Source organism: Poecilia reticulata, chromosome 6, assembly GCF_904066995.2.
Source record: "Poecilia reticulata chromosome 6, P_reticulata-male-v2, whole genome shotgun sequence".
NCBI lineage: Eukaryota > Metazoa > Chordata > Actinopteri > Cyprinodontiformes > Poeciliidae > Poecilia > Poecilia reticulata.
The window spans coordinates 20833439-20855049 of NC_088835.1; the positions used below are offsets into that span (position 1 = coordinate 20833439).

Genomic DNA, 21611 nt, shown 5'->3' on the forward strand with positions numbered 1-21611 from the left:
GAAAGGAAAGAAGGAAGAGAGAACATAAGAGACTGGTAATGGTTTCTCCATTAAACCTAATGTCATGTGGGTTTTAAACTACAGTGCACCTCATGGTAACAGTTAATTCCTGTTTCACTTGACATAGCATAAGCCTCATAGTTTATGCCTCTAAACACCTAGTGTTTTGGTGCATAAACAAATAAAGTAACAGAAAGAAGATTTGGATTTTTATCATTTAAATACATGCCTGTTTAGCCATGTCTGAGAAGGTGAAGGAGGTGAAACTGAATTTCAATAACATATCCACAGTTTCCGGCTCTTTTCTTTCTTTACCATCACATAAGATCCTTACCACTCTCTATGAGCTCTAGCATCTCAGCTTCCATTAATATGCATTAGGTGTGGGAACTGAGGGCAATTAGAGTCGATCCAATTGGCCAATTATGCTAGCTCCTCCTGAGTGTCGCCCTAAGACAGCAGGAGGGTTAAAATTTCTACAAAGTGTAGTGCATGTGATACAATTCACCTATGCAGATTTGGCAATGAAAAGTTTTGCCTATATACATCCTATGGATAAAGGCTTGAAAGAATATTGGAAAGTAATAGTAATTTCAAAGTATACAATACCAGTATTGCAATATATGGTGATTTATCATAAATCCAAATTTATTTACTCTATTCATTGTGTCCTAATAATACTTTTGGCCAAAGAGAGAGGCCCTCAATTTCAGACACCCAATTTCGATAAATTTAAATGTGGTGCAGAAAACTAAGTGGTGTGACTATCACAATGACTGAAGGAAAATAGAGGGCTAATGAAAACGGCGTTTGTGTTGTTCTATTGTTGTTTCTATCTAAAGTATGTTTTTGTATTTAACTAATGATTTCTGTATTTCATGTTTTACTCATATCAGAAAGTAAACACTGATCAGCTTGAACAAAACTAATGAACACTGTGCTGGGTGCAATAAATGGAAACAGCATGTTCCCATCTCTATCCAGATTCAGGGGAGGGACAGGACAAAAAGTTTGACCGCTTCAGTGACAGTACATCAACATTAGCTCCACGTCTTTAAGCCAAGCCAAACACCAGAGGGTAATTCCCCCAACAAGAACAGCTTAATAAACTGCTTCTAACACGCTCGACAGGAGGTCATTTTAGTCATACAGCTCTGGGAAGATGTTGCACAGGCTCACAGGAAGAGAGACGCTCAACGAGATGGGGTGCTCTCTGTCTGCCCCACCACCGGCACAAGCTGTTTACACACAGCAAGAGACACCGAGGCCGAGACAGACAAAATTAGTCCAAACATCCCTGACCATGTGGTTGTGAAATGTTGAGACCATGTGCAAAGATTTAGATTCTGGAGACAACTGTTGATACACGACAGTCTGTCGGTGGTTGTGAAGCACTTTAAACCGAAAACGCACATGCAGAGAGGTCTCCCTGCTCAGTGACTGTGCATGCTGTTATGTGTGTGTGCATTTGACTCAGACTCTGAACTTTGTGGCACACTGTAAATTCCCCTGTAGGTGTGGCCCCCGTTCAGTTGTGGCATTCATATAAAAGTTCCAGTGAAATGAATAAGTAGACTGTTTCCTTTTCTGTGGAATGCCAATAATCATCCTGAGGCTACAGGCGGCTCTTTGTGTCTGCGGTGAGGCTGAAAGTATTACAAAAAAGCAAACAAGTTCTGAGTGCACTCTGCATGTTAATGTGGAGATGTGCAAGGGCGTACATACCGTTGATCCAGTAGTCTTCAGAGATGTCTGTGCGTATGTAGTGCTGGTCAGGCGGAGGACCTAAGGAGCGCGTGAACGTAGTGTCTTTTCCCAGAAAGTCTGATGATGTGCCCACATACAGGTACTGATCTGGAGAGATATTTGATTTGTTTGATTTATTTTTATTTACAAAAAAAAATCCTACCCCTAGAACTGTTTCACGTTGCATCGTTACAACCACCAATGTATTTTGTTATATTTTATGCTAGAGATCAAAAGTGATGCGAGACCGCTGCAAAGGCTTATATTCTACCAGCACAACAACAGTAAACACATGGTCAGCGCTACGATGCAGTGGCTTAGAAATAAGAATGCTCATGTCTTACAATGTGCGAGACAAAATCCAGACCCAAACCAAATGAAGAATGTCTAGCCAGACACTTTATTCAATCATATTGACTGATTTTGTAAATAAAAGTGGGCAAACATGTTAGTCTCCGGACGTGCAAAAACTGGAATAGGCATACCCCAAAAGGCTTGCAGCTTTGTGGACTCACGACATCAGAATGTCAAAATGTTCTGATTTATATTTTAAAATATTTTGAAATGAAGTGCTTTCCTTCCATTTCAAGATTGTGCACTTACGTGTCATAAAATGCCAATAACATAAATTAAGTTTTAGACTGTAACATAACAAAAACTTGAGTTTTCATTAAAAGCTGCTTACTTTTGCCTGGTGTCTAACTTATGTAAACCCAAAAATGCAAAGCAGAAAAGGTTTCTGTTAGCATATGCAACAAATGGCAGAAAGGTTGACAAACATTTGTTGTTAATGACTGTCAGCAAAAATGACTTTCTTGTTCCCTGAGAAACGTCAACTTGTCTATTTCTAACACTGAAGCCCCGTAGGAGGACAGTTTAGAAAATAAACATAGGAATGCACATTTTTGTATGAAAGTTTAAGGCTCTGCATAAATAAAAATGACTCATTGTATAAGTTTGCAAAACGGATGTTATTTACCTGAAAGGACTGAGGTGAACGGCTGCAACGGATCGAAAGGACACTTCAACCTGCCAGAATCTGCTGTATTAGGCAACAGTTGGAAAACACCATCCTGTGGTTTCAAGGAGAGTAATATTGGGTAGACTTTTTAACACTACCCTTGAAATACAGCCAAGGAATTTTCATTTGATATTCACTCATTTATACTTCACCTCTCTCTGCCCAGAAATTTCAATGAAAGCACAGGTGGGGTGGAAGGCTCCTGTCCCACAGGCGTAGACATGTGTCCGGTTGTAATTGTGGAGGACTCTTACAAAGTTAGCACATTCCAACTGGAACAAGCAGGGACAGAAAAAACAGAGGAAAGATGAGGTACAGTAGGACAATAAATATGATGAAAAGCCTGTAAAATTTACAATACAGCTTGTGGACAGACTAAGGAATGAAGATTCTATTGAAAGATTTTTTTTTATTTTATGAAAATACTCACATTTGTACTTTTCCCAGCAAGTTTGCATGTTTCAACTCTGTCTCTCAGAGCAGGCCAGTGGATCTAATGACAGATAAGTATGTGAGTGTTTTTTTCCGGCTCAACAGTATTGTCAAAATATAAAACTTGAGCCCCATAATGATTCCATGTTGTCATTCGCATTGTAATCTGCATATCTTAGCCACATGAAGTAATCACATCATAATGAATCTGCAATGACATCAATAATCTTGTATAGTCTATAAACACAGTGGACACATTTTACAGGGAGAATGCAGATTCTCCCTTTTTTTACTATATCTATATTGGCTACTTAACAAACAAAATATAGGATTTTATAGGGCTTGTTAAAATGCAGAACTGAGAAAAGTCTTGACCTGTTAACCTAATGTCAGCTTTAGTGCAACCAAGAGCCTTTTGAAGCCCTTTTAGAGGCTTTTTAAGGCTTAAAACAAGAGCAGACTGAACTCTGAGACCAGACAGGTTAAAGCCAGACATATGTTTCTTTTTTGCTTACAGACCTAAAGCCAACATGAAAGACAGTAGAGAGAACAAGCAAAGGTCAAAGCCAGAATCTACTCAAAGATTTCGCCATTTTCTGAATTACCTTTAAAAAGTTGTGTTCTTGCCAAGTCTTGCACTATTTATACTCCCAGTGCTTCAAAAATCAAACTAATAAAGGTGTGACCTATATCAACGTTTTAAGCTCTGGTAGGACAGAGAGCCCTTCTCCAATAGTCTTTCTTTGTTCATACATGTGTTATAACTGGCTTATCTGCTTAGTTTGCTGCCTCCTGTAGCTCTGTCAAGGAGAGCCATCGTCAGTACTGCTCATAGAAAAGGAATTCATACAGAGACTACAGTGTTACAATACTGGTGCATGTGGGAAGGCTTTACTGAGGGGTTAAAGCATATACAGAGTATTTTCCCACCTGGTTTTGTCACTGCTTCTACACAAGCATAAAAAATATAGTAAAACTTTTCCAGCACACCAAAGATCAACAATAAGGCAGGAACGCCTGGAATGAGCGTTAATATTTACGCTCCTTTTCTGTTCATCCTATATCAGTTGCGTCTCCTCTCAGAAACACTACGTGTGCAGGTAGGAATCACTTTCACAGTCTGGGCTAACCGCACGAGTCTCAGAGATTGAAACTTTTGGTTCATATCTTCGTCGGTATCACCATCGATGGCCCAAGAGGCAACCAGAAAGGCAACACTTTGAAAGCATGACTATCAGAACAACTTGATAAAGATCAAATAAACAGTCCTTTCACTGATGGATCAACCTCAGCTGCATAAACACACGCTCACATCCACAATCCCTAACATATGGCACCCATCTGAACGCATGTGTTTGTGTAGACGCAAAATGGCGAGTGTGCGTACACGGCAAATGTTTATGTACGCATTTGTCGGAGAGCGTGCACGCACGTGCCCTCGAACATGGCGACCCTGACCTCAGCAGACAGACAGATGCAGACTGCTGCTGACTGAAAGGTGAGCGCTTCTCTAAAACAAAACATGCCTGAGTGCCTTTCAGCCAAATTAGAGTGGGGAAAAAAAAGTGCCTTACGTCAGCCCACTTAATGGTAGGAGAGGTTTAAGTGTCATGGGATGAAACTAAATGACTGAATGTTCCATTTTCCTACTCACAGCAAATAACTGAGGTCAGGGAGTTTTAAGTGTCTCCAAGCATAGATCTAAACTGAATAGTTCAGATAATATGCATGGAGGAATCATGCTTTAATTTATTTTCTACAATTACTGCTCCATCAAGGAGTGGTTGAAGAGCCTGTAAATAGCTTGAGGTCTTCCTAAGCAATGTCTTGGATGCAGGAAATGAGCATCTGTTTATTTGTAGTTCAGATTTCAGTCATTCTGTCGCCTTCTACGCATTGTATATTTCTCCTCCGTGTAGCTGCTACCTTCCTTGGGGTTTTGCCCACATTGTCCGGGTCAAGCAGGTAGATGTGATCCCTAGCTCCGAGCAAAAGACTGCCTCTCTCCTCATCCAGCAGCAGAGAGTGGGAGTGCAGGCCATCGGCAGGGCCCGCAAACAGATAGATACTTCCAGCCTGAAGCAATTCTGATCCGAGACAAGAAAGAGACGAACAGGGAGATTAAAATTCTTTGCAAACACGTAGCTTACAAGTAAAAAAAGTGCACCATCTTGGATAAAATTACAGTGCACATTTCAGTGGAGGAGCATTATTGTTTGCAGACCAGTATAAGGCTGCCTGATTAGGAGAAAAACACAGTGTGTTGAATTCATCTTGGATTTACTTAATCCACCTTGGCTCAACACTCCAGCTACACTCGGTGATGAAGAGCTGACATATTGACACTGGTGATAAGTGCACATGTCTCTACCACTACCTTTCAGGACAAAGCACCTAGCAGTTCAAATCCGAGTTTTTAAAAGCAGATATTTCAGGCGATTGTGTATTTTACTGAACTGTGCTTTAATTGTCCACAAAGCGTCATTTTCAGATGACTGGGCATCATAAACATGAGCTGTGGCTGCAGAGTTGATAAGGGAATGACGAACATATGTTGCTCAGCTGTTACATCATGCAAGGCTTTAATATTAACACATGATATTATTTCTTCATGATGCCATCTATTTTGGAAAGTGCTCTCTTCTCACAATATTTCAATAAATAACTTGTTTTACAGTGGATAATGCTTTCGCCAGCATCATCAAACAGTCTTTTGCACTTCCTTCTGAGGTTGGCATTTTTTCACATTTTTCACCCAAGTTTTAAACTAAATGTTATGAATTAACTTTTCAAAAGTTGTCAGAGCCATCATCCTGGCTTGTCAGTTTGTTTTGAAGTCCTAATTGTCTTATTACATGGAAAGTAATAAAAAATCTCTAAAACAGATATTTTATTAATATGCATCTAAACATGTTTCTGAATATTCTGGCATTCAGAAAATAGAAATAATTTTGGAAATACTGACAAACTCAAAACAGCAAATATTTAGCATGGTTTAGTGTTCAACAATGACAATTTATTTAACTATCTCTCTTCAACTGCATTTTGCTTTCACAATTCATCTTGGGTTCCCATTGTCTGTGGCTCATTTTACAGAGGGATTTCTGGGAGGTGAGCACAGCTACATGTTGGTCTCTGCACTGAGTCTTTGATCTTCCTGATCTGAGGAAATCTTTTCCATCACCAAGCTCTTTTCAGTGCGCCAGTATAGCAACATGCCTTGAGTAAACACTTCAGAGCAGGGGCGTCCTGTGGGAGTCACGCTGAAAAGATTGACATTGTGATTACACTCTTGGTGTGAAGGATTGGAGAGGTTAGCAACCTTCAATATTTGAACTTCTGGGAACCCTCCACACCAAGCTGCCTTATGCCTTCCTCATATACACAGGCCTCACCGGGACAAAACCCCCCACATAGTCATATCTCTCTCTCCTACACACCTCATGCCCCATGTAGTCTAAACCTCAAAGAGAGATTAGACCCTGTAGCCTCTGGTTAGCAGTAATCTGTTCTGTAAACACACAACACCATAAGTCTATTGAAACAGTGTGTGTGTGGCAGTTGCTCATCAGTGTTGTACTTCACACCTAGTCTTCAGCAACCTGATAAACTTTTGTTGGGCTCCCCAACTGGCATTTAGTGAAGCTGTGATATAGATATGCTTAATAAGTTCAATGGCCAAAGGTCAAAGACTGGTATGGAGAATTATGCGGGTTACCATTACTGTGATTTTTCCATTTATTTCAACTGATTCTTTTAAACTCATATCTAACAGTAATTAACACAACCCTTCCTCTGCAGTCACAATGACAACAATGATTGCAATGAAGATGCCGGCATATGTTTGGCTCGTTTTTGGCAATAATCCGATGATTAACATCTGATTATAGCTAAGCTATAAATAAAAGCTATGTCCTCACTGTTCTTCTCATTAAGTTGAACAAAGCAGCGAACGCCACCCAACAGTCTGTTACAAATGGCTCATGGCTCAGGCCTTCATCTTCCAGCAGACTGATTAGAACTGGTTCATGAGCTAATTTGTGGTATCTCTTGCATTCACTACTTTATGGATTATCAATACTTTATGGATTGTCAATACAGACGGAAACCTTGTCCACCCCAGTGGATGACAACAACATCAATGTCAAAACCTGACTTACAGGGTGCTGTGGTGGTGCAGGGGCAAAGCACAACCCATGTATGGAGGCCCTACTCCTCATGCCGGTGGTCGCAGGCTCGATTCCCAGCCTGGTGACATTTGCCGCATGTCTTCCCCTTCTCTCATTACCCTCCTTCCTGTCAAACTACTTTCAAATAAAGGCCACTAGAGCCAAAAAACCTGACTTAAAAAAGGCCATTTTATTATGCCAATAAAAACAAATATTTATTATAAAAATTAGATATTCATTTGTTTGTTTTTTTGGGGGGGGGGTTGGTAGTTAAAGGTTTTGGGAAATTCCATTTTAAGATTAATGCAGCAGACAAAACAGTTAGAGCCACTGACATCGTGTTTAGATGATTTCCCTTTGCATTAAAAGAGAGCCAGGGCAGCTTAACTAAGACTCTAGCTGAAACCTGTCTGTCAGTATGGGACTTTCCGGGTAGCGTTCAAGCAGTTGAAGGTTCTTGTTTTGAAGATGCTCACTCAAACAGGGATGATTTCACTTTGATCGTTTCACCCTTCACTCATTGAGGCTGGTGGGGGATGATGTGACATGGTGTGTGATGAGTGATCACTGCTGGTCGGTGTTGCATTTTACCAGCACGAACTGAAGAGATGATGATGGCATGTGCATGCTATGAGTGCTGAGGTAAGGATTTGCTTTTGATGGATTTATTAAAGCCTCGGGTATGCTGGCCAAGAAAGCCAAACATGGGCACTTCACTGCAAATTTTCCTCATGCTACAAGAAGCCTCTTAATAGTCAGATGCATGAATAAACTCTGAAGTCAGTCATATTCACAAAGCTAAGGAGAAAATAAAAAGATAAAATATCTCAATTAAAATGTAATAATTTATTAACTACCTCTAAAAGAAACATAAAATAAGACAAAGAGCAGATTTAAATGCTTGCCCCTATTACTAAATAAACCATGTCCATTGCAGTCATTATTCCTGCAGCTTCTTGAATGTATTTATGTTGGACTCCTAAAAAAAACACACGTGTGTGTCTCTTCCCAGCCACATTGGAAGCCTTAACTTAAAGAGGGCCTTCAGGTTGAAGTCAGGGTGAGTTTACTTTTAGGTCACAGTGGGGATTCAGTTTTATGGAGCAAGACTGAAGTTCATTTGTGTAGGTTTTTTTTTGTAGCTCGCACATTGAATGACAGATGAGGACTTTGAAGTAAAGATTGCACTGGAGTTTAGAGTGGGTTTTAAGAGTGCAATCCCTTTTTTGCTTTTCCTGAGTGACATAAAGTAAACTGACCTAATTTAAGGTTAAATGCATGAACAGAGTTGACAGATATTGTGAGAGAGATTATATTAGAGAGCAGATTGAATGACTGTTTCTTAATCAACAGAACCATCAACGTAGCAGATAACTAAAATATAGATTTAAAAACTGTAGCAATAGTATTTTGTTTCAAAAAGAAAAAACATTTTGGCATTGCAACTATAATCAACTGTTACATGTTTCACTGGATGAGGCCATTCAGGTTTAACATCTTGAACTCTGGAGTGCTTGGAAGTGTGTCCCCATGACTGAGGCTCCAGGCGAAATATAAGTAGAATTTTTCCAGGAATATGTATATTTTAACATCCTCAGATGTGAGAGCGCCCCTTCTCAATTATGCTCAATCCATTCGTCATGAGCATCTTCACAATAACTCAAGCAGGGATAGACATTTGCTATGCCTTTTCACCACAAATCAACCATTTCTAGGCTTTCACAGGGAGATTTCAAATGTCAGTTCATCTTTCAGGCAAGCAGTCACCTTAGTAGTAGCTTCCAGAATGTGAGACTGTCTTCCTTCTAGCCTTTTAAGCCATTTTTATAGCTACATGAATGTGTTGGAAACATAACTTAATCAATATTTATAAAAGTGATAACTTATTAGTAAAGAATTGGTTGAACTACAACGCCACACAAATCTAAACTGTAACACCTTGAGCCCCAAATTATTTACAACAAAAGTGAGCACACATTAAAGTGGCAAAAGTGGATTCATGACAGGTTGTCAGGCTTAAATGTGATACTTTGCATCAATGCTCTCTATATGGTTCATTTTTTGTCTTTTTTTTTTTTAACCATTGCTCACAGAGTTAAAAAAATGTTTATGAAAAGTTGAAAAGACTATTATATTACAAGCCAATTCAGAGATGATTAACTTAGTTTAATTTTACATTGTTTTTACCTGGATGAAACACATATTTAGGTAAGACATTAAAAAAATATGCAATGACAGTAAAATCAACAGACATATGAACAATATTTAACGTCCTACCTCTGTAGCTGAGTTTGACTCTGGGGACACTCTGTTTGATGCTCGCTCCAAAAGGAAGGCTGGCCAACAAAATCAGCCCCACAAACAGAACCAGTGGATGGAACGAAACAAAAGTCCTTCGTCCTTCTCTGCCATAATTACAGACAGGCAAGCAAAACAGAGTCCAAGCTTTATTCTTCCTCTTACTTCCAGAGTCTCCTGTTGCCATGATGCGTGCAGCAGCCTTGTTCTGTTTTCACTCTTCTCAGATCTGAAGGGAGAGACCAGTGGAAAGAGTCAACAGGGTGGAGCAACGTGCAGTGTCATCTAACTTCACAAAAGATGTATATCTGTTGTTACCATTCAGCTGTTTCACCATGGAGCCCATCAAGCATCTCCCCTTCCTTTGCTCATCCTACATCAGCTGTTGTATGTCAATAGTTTTCCTTTTGTGTTCTTTTACTGCGTTTGCTCAAAACAAAGGTCACACCAACCAAACAGCTACACTCTGCTATCTTGCCACAGGCCATTCCCGTTTCAGCTTCTCTCTCCATTTCCTGTTCACACAGATATCTTATTTATTTCTTTACTTGTTCTGTCCATGGCTTACAGATTCATTACTGCCTGACGACCCAGTAGCAACTTTATTTACACCAAGTAAAAGACTAGGTGTGACTTGTTGAGGACTTTGTAGCCAATTAAAGAAACTTGAGGGAGAAACATTACATATATCACTTTATTTACACTCTGAGAAACCAGTAGTAAGAAAATTCAAGGGATACTAACTTTTTTTTGGCTGAAAGCTAGAGTCAAACTTTAGGTAACAAGTTATGAACCAATTTGGTGGGTTAGAAAAAATACTTTTTTAAAAGACTAAGTCTTTTAACACTTCCTGGACTTCAGTGTAGAACTATAAAACGACCTAATCACCTAATCTAATGTTTTCTGACTGTTAGACATATCAGAGCCATGGTAACCCTTTACCCCATCATAAGAGTCCCATCTCAGTATCACAAGTTTTACTAGGACTCACCTCCTTACAGCTACAGCCATACAGCTTCCAATTAAGCAGACAACGGATGAAGAAATTAATCAGTAGATCACAAGAAAGCCTCCTCCTTTGACCTTTTATCAGCCCTCATTACTTTCCGTCCACACCCACCGCAGATTGCACACATCAACCTGTCAAACAAGGCTGTAAACAATGTCAAGCTAAATTAATAGATTGGATGCAAATGTAACCTACACATCTGAAAGGCAACATGCTTCTTCCAGATGGACGGACTGCACAGGGAACCAATAAAAGACACAGTTGCTCTCAAGGACAATGTTGTTGTTTTTTTTTTTTTTATGTATGCAGCACCTTTTGAATAATTTATGATGAGCTATATAATGAAAACACATATATTCAGTCCATGATCAAAAGGAAGAAAACCTAAAGCTGGGAAACTAGATCTTATTTTGGGTTATTTTACTTTCGCCCTTCTGTTTTGTCATCTGGTCTTTAAAGTTTAATCGTAGAGTGGATTTTTTTTCTGATCGTTTTTGCTGTTTAATGTACTCTAAGCTCACCAGGGCAAAGTGGCATTGATCCAAGTTTCCCAAGACTATTAGGCCCTGATAAACACACTGCAGTTTACTTAAGATGACAAATTGAGACAACTTCACACCTCTAGGGTTAGAAATACAGATACAGAGCTCCCTGTGATGGATGAGCAAATAGAGGGAGAAAGATGAAGAAGGGTTCAATCCATGTGGCATTTGCACTTTGTGAACAATGGTGATGGTGCGGACGGCAGAGCTTATCCCCTTTACTGTATTTCCAGAACGACAGGGATATGATTTTAACCAAGTGAGAAACATTTGAGTAATGGATCTGTTTTGAGAGCTTGAGTAGCCAACTTCTGCAAGAATGCCCTAACAGAACAAATCGTGACGTTGGGATCTGTTAAAAACAGTTAATCGTTTGTGAAAAGAATCATGAAACAACACAGAACACCAAAAGCAAACAAAAATCTAGTATTGTGAGTAACAAAGATGGAGAAGTATGAGAACAGTAAAGGAGACATGGGAAATATATTTTAAAAAAAAAAACAGATGGCTTGTACCATGCAGGTTACGCTAACACTGCTGTTTCCTGACTACTTGAGTCCCTGTTGTCTTTGGCAGCTTGGCTGGCAGTCTGTGCAGGGGGTGATGGGAAACAATCTTGATAGAGATGGTGACAGATTTGATCCTGCCAGCCAAGCACTGCTGGCTTCTGATCTTACACAAGACATTTGTCTCTTTTAGAGATACTACATGAAACATAAATGTTTTTTAGTTGAGTTCACATCAAACAAGCCGTGGACCATAAAGCACAGCTTCGATTATTTAACACAGGCAGAATCTAATAAATCGGACGTTTTATGAAGAAAATTAGGAAACTTCGACATCTAAAATTAGCTTAGTCAAAGACATAATATCCGTGGCAGAAATTGCCACACAAGAAAGCAGCAGATGGTTTGGCCACAGGCACTTTCACACAAAGACACCCCCCAATCCCTCACCCTAATGAGGCATTTAGCAACACCCAGGTGCCCTGTTTAATACGCTATTATCAAGGCCCTCCATCTCCACAGGACAGAGTGCATTAGCAGAGCTATTTGTCTTCATTCTCTGACCACAGGCAGTGACCTGGCAGAACAACATAGGTAATTGTTTCTAACTCTCAAGACATAAATTATTTTTTTTGGCAATAGTCAGTCATCTTTTTTAACCCCCGCATTTAAGCAAGCATGTAACTCCCCTGTGAGTGTGTGTGAGTTCATGTCTCAGTGGGAAAATGTAGGACTATACCACCATGCTACACACACCATATTTGTGTGTGTCTGTCAGCAGTTATGTTTTAATGTCTATACTGTGATGCTTGTCTTTATTGTATTTACTGTATTTATTGTTGTGGAATGCTTTTTCTGCCGGCTATAATACCAGTTACTCCATGGGTACATTAAAGATACCTTAATACACCAGGCTTTGCGGATATGTACAAAAGGAATTAAGAATAAAACCTAGATAACGTTGCGTGATACGTATCCATACTTTGCAGGAGGTTACTTTCTGGATGTTAGACTTTCTGGAAGTACACAGTACTTTCCTGGAACTTTTATCCAGTACACTAGTTACTTTTTTGTAACTTACCAACAGTGATGGCATAGTTACTTTTAACAAAAAAAACTTTCTTTATGATTGCCAATTTCTCCTTGAAAAAGTTACTTTGTAACTTAGTTAGATCACAAGTTACTTTATTAGTTACATTCAGCAGCTGCCAATGACAGCCTCGGCGGCCTCAACATAAAAATGGCAACCAGGGAGAGTCAAACATGTCTGAGGGAAGAATTTCCTCTTTACTGTCCAGCCAACCTCCTCAGTTTTACAATTGGCAGTAAAAATGTCTACAGTAAATGTTAAGTCATATAATTGACAGGAAACTAATAATGTAAATATAGTACAAACATTTTTGAAAGGTGTTATTTTTCTTGTAGTAGTAATGTTTGTAATTTTCCATGGAAATGGCAGTCAGTTAATAAGCCTATTTTGGGGTCGATTGGTAATGACTTCTTCCTCCACAAGGGGGCTTTCACACTCTCATCTTTGCATTATACTGCTGCATGTTATTCTGTCTCCCCTATTTTCAAGGGCGTAACAACAGCAGTTTGTCGCCAGCACACAGTGTACAGTGTAACCCTACTCTAACTCAAAACAGTTTGTATTTCCAGCTTGAAAAGGCTCATCTCTCTTCTCCTTCCATTATTTACATTTCTATTGTTTTGTGGTATTACAACGTGACTGAATAGTCACAGACCAGATGCCACTACCCAGATGCAAGAGGAAAGAAAAAAAAAATTATTTACAAAGTCAAATGACTGTAATAGGTACACACAATAATTTGGATAAGTAACTATTTTTTACATTCCTGAACGTTGAGGTTACTTTCCATGAATTACATGGATTTTCCTGGGATTTTCATGGAAATTACTACTAGTCAGAACAAACTGGGTACTTTCTCAGAAATCAGGAGTTTGTTTATACATTTAGCAGTTTCTTTTTTGTTTGTTTTTTTGTAAGTTCTAGGAAATCACCTGCTCATTTCTGGAAGGTAACATTGAAATTCTGTAAAAGTAACCTGCAAGTTCCAGAAACTATTCAATGGTAACATGCAGTGCTCCAAAAATTGATCTCTGGACTTTCACTCTAATTACAGATTGCTGTAAAAGCCATAATTCATTCAGATAAGCTCTTACTGCTTATTTCATCACACTTTAAATAAACAGTTTATATCAGAGATGTAGTCATTTATTTAACTTCCAATAACAAACTGAAGGACTAGAAATGACTGAAAATAGCACTCTGGGGTTTGTTTCCATAACTTGTTCATAACATTTATCCTGAGGGTACAGAGCTTACATCAGTTCTGTCAAATAAGTGTTAACAACACACATAATCTGTGTGAAAATTGTCATGTTGAAGTGTAGCCTGATAATTAACTGTCTGCAGAGAAGAAGTAAATATTAATAATGTGATCAGTATTTAAAAGATGATTCTCAACAGAAAAGCTCACATTGACGTATATTACAATAACATGTCCTTGGCAACTTTTGTATCACAACTTGCTAGTACTTTCCAGAAGTGTGGACTCTAGTCACATGACCTGGAGTCCAGTCAGACTCGAGTCATTAATAGTGGACCTGATTTGAAAACATTTTCAGACTGGTGACTTGACTTGGATTTTTACACTAATGACTAATTGAATTTGAAAGGCATTACTTTTCTTTTGCCATGATGAGCTAGCTGACTTTAGCTAATTTTGTGTTATTAGTAAGTATTCTCCGGGCTATATTTAATAGTACTGTTTGGTTTTAACGTGTATGCTATTTTTGTCACACTATTTTAAATCCAAGTCCTACAAGTGCATCCAAGAATCACATGCAGCTTGTTTGCTCAAGATTGCAAGTGGATGTTTCAGAAAGTGGTTTCTTCATATTAAGGAAGAGAGTTTCTCCCCCCGCACCTCAATCACAACATTAATACATATCTAGTTCTGCCAGCGGATGAATATTATATTTGATGAGATCTGTGTTGGTAAATCATATGGAGAATAAATATACTGTTTACTGCAGCCAGTGTACTCAGTCTGAACATGGAGATCTGTTCTTGTATTTCTACTGAGGGTTTATTCTGAGAAATTATAGTTTAAAAGAGCGTTATTGGGTAAAATTGACTTTTTGGAGCTTCATGTTATGTTATAATGTTATCCCTTCATCAAAACCATACCTGGAGTGTTACTTTGAGTCTTTCAGTTTCTGAACTTCCATCATAGTTACAAGATTGTTTTAAAAAAGACTTGAAAGAAATTCCAAGTTTCAAACTTGGGACTTGACTCTGCCTTGACTATCTTTGCTTGAGATGTTCAACATAATGACCTGGTCCCAACTCTGGTACTTTCTACGCTGTTTAGTCTACTCAAACTCTTTTTTGATGTTTTAACTACAACAAAGTACCGCCTTGCTGAGCATGTGTTTCTCTTGGGAAATTATGTTTTGACCCAATGATTCAATACAGAATATTGCCATAATATCCACTTGCATATAAAGATTCAACTCCTAAATCATGCAGATGATGACAAAGCCAGGCTTTGAAGCTGAAAAGACAGTTAGATTAAATTTACGGACTCTGCAAATGCATGAGCAAAACATTTGAGGTATGGAAATCTGAAATTTCTCCCGGGATGAATAAAGGAATTATTTAATTTATTTGAAGAAAAGGCAGCGTCTCCTACAGAAGTTTGTCTTCCTATTTTATTTTTTTTTTTGTTGGGTTAATTTACACATGATTGCCTCTCTTATAGAAGTCTATGCATTGTTGACTCAGGACTGCATTTCTCCACAATCAATAAGTATATGAGTGCATTTTGAATAGTAATCCAAGATTAGTGGCATACAAACACATTTATTAAATGACATAGAATAATCAACCACACATAGTAATTATATAATTATTCTTGAAATTTTGTGAATACTAATCCAATGCCGCAAGCACTCTTTACTGAAGGGAATCGATATGGATCAAATTCTAGCCCTTAGGCTCTGTCTGTCCATGTTTTGTCCATCTCTAAATGTGCTATCTCAAAACAGCTGTCATATAATGCCACAGGAAACTGCATACTATGGTAACCAAACACCCCAAATTGACAGTGATGTATATGTCCCTTTTATTAGAGACTCCCTTTATGCTTAATGTTGTGAATTAGTTCTCCAGACAACATAAATTGTAACTGGGCAGAACCAGCGCGCGTCTGCTAATTCAAAAACGGGTTCATGTATTTTTATTTGGAGGAGGGAGATTAGGGGGGTTTCAAACTGATACTTGATCTGTGAGTCAACTCTTCAGTGGGGAAAAGAAAAACCCTCCTGACTGGAAAAAAGTCAAGGGTTAATAAAAACAGAGATGGAACAATGTAACTAAGCTGACAAAACTGATAAACATGACGATAGGCTTGTTGGTGGTTGACAACAAATCAAGTAATTCTCCACATCCTGAATAGGCTACGACCTGAGGGATCAGGTCTAAATGTGCAGAAGTGTCTGTGTGTTTTGACACTTTTGTGAGCATTAGTTAATACCATCCTAAAGGCAGGCTGATGGGAGCATTTGGGCACAACAACAGTTGACTGACACATAGGAGTGCCTTCACTTGGCCCCTGATTGCCTAGAGGTACAGGGAAACGCCCATGCACGCAATGCACCGTCTCCTCTCAAGAGTACCACTGTTGTCTGTTTGTATTTCTCAAGCGAAGCAACGCGGATCATGTTCACACAAACCTTTAGAAAATGAATTTACAAATGGAGAATGCAGAGTTTCGAAGAGGCCAAACTCAGCCAAGTTGTCTGCCTGCAAGTCATTGGCACCTAACCGCTACTGTAGACTCATACTAACATTAGGTACCTTTAGTTGCTTTGTTTATTGGTACTGAGGATTTCTGGAATCCATAATCTTATAAAGCCAGGCAGGCTCCCACTGTGACAATAACATGTTTGAATAACACATTAAATTAAAAAACCTGTTGGCTTGAGAAAACCATTGTACTTCAGCTGTTTTCATCGCTGTCCAAACAAAGGCCTCAGCATAACAGAAACAGTACATTAACATTAAAATCACATCTGAATAGAGATTTTGGATCAGTCCGGACATGTCATAAAAACCTAAGAAAAACTGTGGGTTGCAGTTGAGGAAAGTGTGTTTTCCTTACACACATTTCCCTTATTTTATACTGCAGTAACTTCAGAAATGTTAAAATCTCTGCGATTCTCTTAAATCGGACTCGCTTCTGACGGTAACAGTAGCTTGCAACTGGCAACATCTCAATATGTAACTAGAGTGTAGGATACAAAGAAGCACTGTAAAACTAGCAGTTCTATTCATTTGGCTTGAAGTACAAATTCTTCTCAATCTCTGTCACGCTGACCAAAAACTCTGAAACACAGCCAGCAAAATCAGCACTCACACAGCGGTAAGTTCTTACTTTTGCTGCCTTCCTTCATCAGCTTTTTATCACTGTACTCAAAACACTCCCTTCAATAAAAAGCTCCTTCTAAGGAATTGGATCAAATTCAGATGGACAGTGAGTGGAGTGACTCACTGAACCCATAAAATATAGACATCTCTATTTGGTAAGTAACCCGTGTTCGTTGTTGTATGTTAATGTACTCAACTAAAGGTGGGTGGTGTTAGTTCAGTGTGCCAGTAGGTATACCTCTATATAACACAACAGTCACTGAATAATTTGAGCATTTAAGGACAGCTTAAATTAAAATTTAGAATGGATATGCAGGTGACATATTATCTTAAGCAATTTAACTTGCGGTAATACTGGCACACCACTGAATTTTCAAATAAAAGCTATTACGAAATAAAAAAAACCCCACATATATTCAATTGTTTGAGAGCTTATGCTTTATAAAAAGAAGTATAGCTAGCTGGCTGGGATGGACAGATAGAAATAAATAATTTCTGAGGTTTTTACCTCATTATTCTGAGGTTTGACCATTCTAAGGACTTGGGTAATGAACAATAAATTATAAAATTCAATCCAAATTTCTCAAAAAAATTGAGGCAGCCCTTTAACTCTGCATCTCCACAACAACCAGTGGTGTAAATTAATACATTAAAGGTTCAGTAGGTGTCTTTCAACCCCTACTGAACCTCAAAATAAGAATCAGGCACTTGTTTGCAACACAACTTATGGCGCCCCCTCAGGTCATCCCACCCTGGATGATGAGCCACGGTTGACAGGTCTTTTTTTTTTCAGTTTTGGAGGAAAAAAAATCTGAAAAAAATGATTTGCTTTTCAAATCTAACGCTTAAAAAAATCAAAAGTTTTTTTTTGTTTAACATTCTTTAAAGGTTTAAGAGTTTTGTTTCTAAAAACCTTTAGTAAGTCAAAAATGTAGACGGCTGCGCCTAGTGGATAACAACATGATATAGTGTTGACAACTGATTACTAGACATTTCCCTATAGTCTAAAACGACGTTTTAAAATAAATGATCCAAGTTAGCTAATAAACACAAAATGTTAAATACCAATAAAACGGCCAAATAATACGTGCATACAGCGGCTCATTAAACTCCACAACAGATAAGCAACATTTACTTAACAAATGCATAGGCAAATCTTAAGTAAAAGAATATGTTCAAAACCGCACAACGCAGTTCAAGTGATTCCCCGGTATGTCGTATGCTGATGCGGTTTCCATCTCACCTGAAAGCGCGCTCAACTTCTCGTGCGCAACAAAAGCCGCAGCAGAAGCGCTTCTCTTCCTTTTTAAGTTGGCCGACGCACAAGAAAATAAAGCACCAGTATGGATGTTGCACTTGCACAAGTTCGCATGTGAAAGAAGAGTGCACCGAGCACGTCCCCAAGATATTTCCACTCCCCTCAGTGTTTGTTCAAGCGCTCTTGAACTCCCGGTCCTCTGTGAGGCTTGGTGTGTGTTTTAGATGGATGGATTATTAGGTTATGCGGCGGCTCGCCCCGGGAAAGACTGACGGCAGTCTCCCAGTTATGTTGCCGCTGAAGGGGAGGGGCCCCTCGGCATCTGTACCGCTGCCAGCCAGGTATTTGCTGATATTTTTTACTTAACTAAATATGAGGAAAAACACATGGGAACAAAATAATTCTTTTCGTTTTAGAAAATAATAGACTATTATAAATAACTCCCAAGTAATCAGCTTGCATTTTAATGAGTCTGGAAACTTTATTAAAGGTTTGCTTTCTTGACCTGGACAAACCTTTGAAATTTGTTTAACTTTACAATAAAGCCAAAGTCATACAAGGAGAATTTCACAGAGCTGTTTTACAATAATAAACATTGAATAATTTGTTAATATTGAGTTGATGAAATGCCAACAAACTTTCAAATCAAGTTTTTATTGCTGTGTGTTTTGTGTGTGATAAAACAGCATGATAAAACATAAGAAAAAGCAGAGACATACGAATGGAGGCACAGTGAGATTCATGAAATGAATAACTAGAAAACAGCAGTGGTTATTATTTCTGGACAGACCCTGGTACCTTCAGTTTTAGTGAATAGAAACAAAGGTCCAATCAGAAGTACAAGCAAAGTAAGGAATCTCTACCAGTACAACAGCTGCCACTAGATTAACTGGCAATCAGATTTTTCCATTCTAAAACCCTTTCTTTGCAGATTTATTTTTACTCCAAGCATATTCAATCATTTTTAAACATGTCACACCAAAACCTCTTAACCCATTATGTCCACACTTTGTCTAGGTTACAACAATACCTTCATTTTGTAAATTGTTCTTTTGTTTGAATCATTCAGACGTCAGTGTACTGAGGCATTGTAGATGTTCTTTTGTGGCCTCCTACATGAGTCATGGATGAACTCTTGAAGTAATTTTAGCTCATCTCTGAGAAACTTCACCGCTGATTCACATTTTCTCAGCTTATGGATAAAGGTTCTCACTGTGGCTTTGCTGGTATCCAGAAGCAGTAGTCATAGCTTTGTAACCCTACCCTTATCTGTTCTTGACTTTCTTTAAACCAGGACATGGTATTCTGCCTTTTGAGATATTTTAGCCTAATGGAATTAGATTTCTTTAAAATACATGACAATCCTGGAGATAAGTCTTTGAATGCTTCAAAAGTTTTAATTTATGTCTAATCATATACTAATGTATATCCAAGCAAAGACCATGACTGTGTAAACTTGAAGCTTTACTTAATGTTGAGAACAGATAATATTCAGCTCAGGCAGCAACTTACTGCAGGATGGAATGCCTTTGCTGACCAGAAAACTTACAGACAGAAGTGTGGAGATGATATAGGAGGTGATTCCTACGTGAACTTGGCTGTTTTATATGTCTCCACACACAGGCGGGAGTGAGTCCATTCTTTTTTAACCGCAAGCTGTGGAATGGTCAGTGCCAAGAATACAGAGAAATCCTTCCACATGAGATCAAAGCTTTGATCTTTGAACCAAGAAAAGAGAGTTAGAATGTTTCCAACTCACGTTAAGTCAGATGTAACCCTCTCTTACCTTTATGACCCACTGCTGCTCCAATCTTTGGGTGTGTTCTTTGGCAGATGTGACTGCGTCCAAGCTTCTCGAGAGGATTATAGGTTATAGATTATTAAAACACTATCCTCCCACTCGATTGGGAGGAGACCGTTTTCAATGTCAGGGTGTGCACTTCCTCAGGAAAACACACGCACAATAGTAAAACTATTGGTGATGAGCAGCAATGATGACATAAATTGTAAAGAGGAGCTTAGGTGTATTTCATCCCGGCCCACTCAGCCGGGAGTTACTTTAAATGCTGGGGGACCATGTATGAACGTGTATTCATCCTTTTTTAAGGCGATAAATACATGCAAATACTAACACTTTGCAGCTTAGAGTATCACCCTCCCTGTTTTTTCCACATTTAGAGATGGGTTTATTTTCCCTTTTTCTTTGCAAAGTAGCTCAGCTTAGTCCACGTAGGCATGGAATTGCAACAGATTTTCCTTTACAAGGAACTCTGAAAAGCATAAACCCCTGTCCTTTCAAATCACTGTCATGTGTGTTTGTCTGTTGCATAAAATCTCAGTAAAATACAATTTGAAATTGTTCAAATCTTATGAATGTTTTTTCAAGCCAATGTGATCCCTATCTAAAGCAACAAATATATTCCCTTGCACGTGTTTTTAGAATCACAAATAGCCCCATCATACTATTTTTGTGGTGCTGTATACTTCAAAAGGAGCAAAAGTATTAAGATGATTTGATATAAAATGTCATGGCAATTTAATTTAATAGGAGGACCAGAAGCTGGTTAGGGATAGCATATTAATGCAACTTTTAGCATCACTTTTGACACCAGTCATTTATTTATTTTTTTTACTTTAAGTTGTGTTTTTTTGTTGATTTTCTCTTTACAAATGAAGTGGATTTTTTTTTCTGTATTGGATGTGGAAGAAGTTTCTCAGAAGCCACAATATTCCACAAACTCCATGTTTTTCAGTTTTTTTTTTTTGTTTTTTTTCTGGAGATCAGTTCAGCCAGAAAGAGAAAAACTTCACAGAGACATCATAACAAAAATAATTTCTTTGGTTACAACTTGTAAATCACTTGTCTTATTTTTATTTGCAATTGTTTTTATTTTAATTTTTGCACTATGTACAAAATATGGTTTATGGTAACTTAAAATGCAACTCTTCGCATTTTAAGAGTTGCACATGTGGAGATGTCCACATCTCCACATGTGGAGATGTGGACAGAAATACTATATTTACAGAAATACTATATTTCTGTCCACTAATGTTCTTCACTAAACATTAGTGTAAAATCTAAAAAAAAACAAACAGTAATTTCCACAATGTCTAATTGTGTTGATGCTTCCAATGTTAACTCGGGATTAGGTGGGAAGCTGCAGAAGTTTCCAAC

At 38.4% G+C, this 21611-nt stretch overlaps 1 protein-coding gene across 4 annotated transcripts in view; it reads right to left on the reverse strand.

Annotated features, from left to right (window-relative positions):
• Positions 1-21408, reverse strand: part of sema3d (sema domain, immunoglobulin domain (Ig), short basic domain, secreted, (semaphorin) 3D) — a 37954-nt gene extending 16546 nt beyond the window's left edge. The window contains exons 1-7 of one of the 4 annotated variants that reach the window (XM_081608149.1): positions 20223-21408; positions 9646-9895; positions 5126-5286; positions 3198-3260; positions 2920-3039; positions 2726-2819; positions 1726-1854 (exon numbers count right to left, since the gene is read on the reverse strand). In XM_081608149.1, the coding sequence (XP_081464275.1) occupies positions 1726-1854; positions 2726-2819; positions 2920-3039; positions 3198-3260; positions 5126-5286; positions 9646-9853 (775 nt within the window). In that variant the 5' untranslated portion in view covers positions 9854-9895; positions 20223-21408. Of the gene's footprint in view, positions 1-1725; positions 1855-2725; positions 2820-2919; positions 3040-3197; positions 3261-5125; positions 5287-9645; positions 9896-10657; positions 12679-18421; positions 18756-20222 lie in introns of those variants that run through there. The other 3 variants (XM_081608151.1, XM_081608148.1, XM_081608150.1) reach the window with 3 other exon arrangements.
• Between the last annotated feature and the right edge of the window lie 203 nt (positions 21409-21611).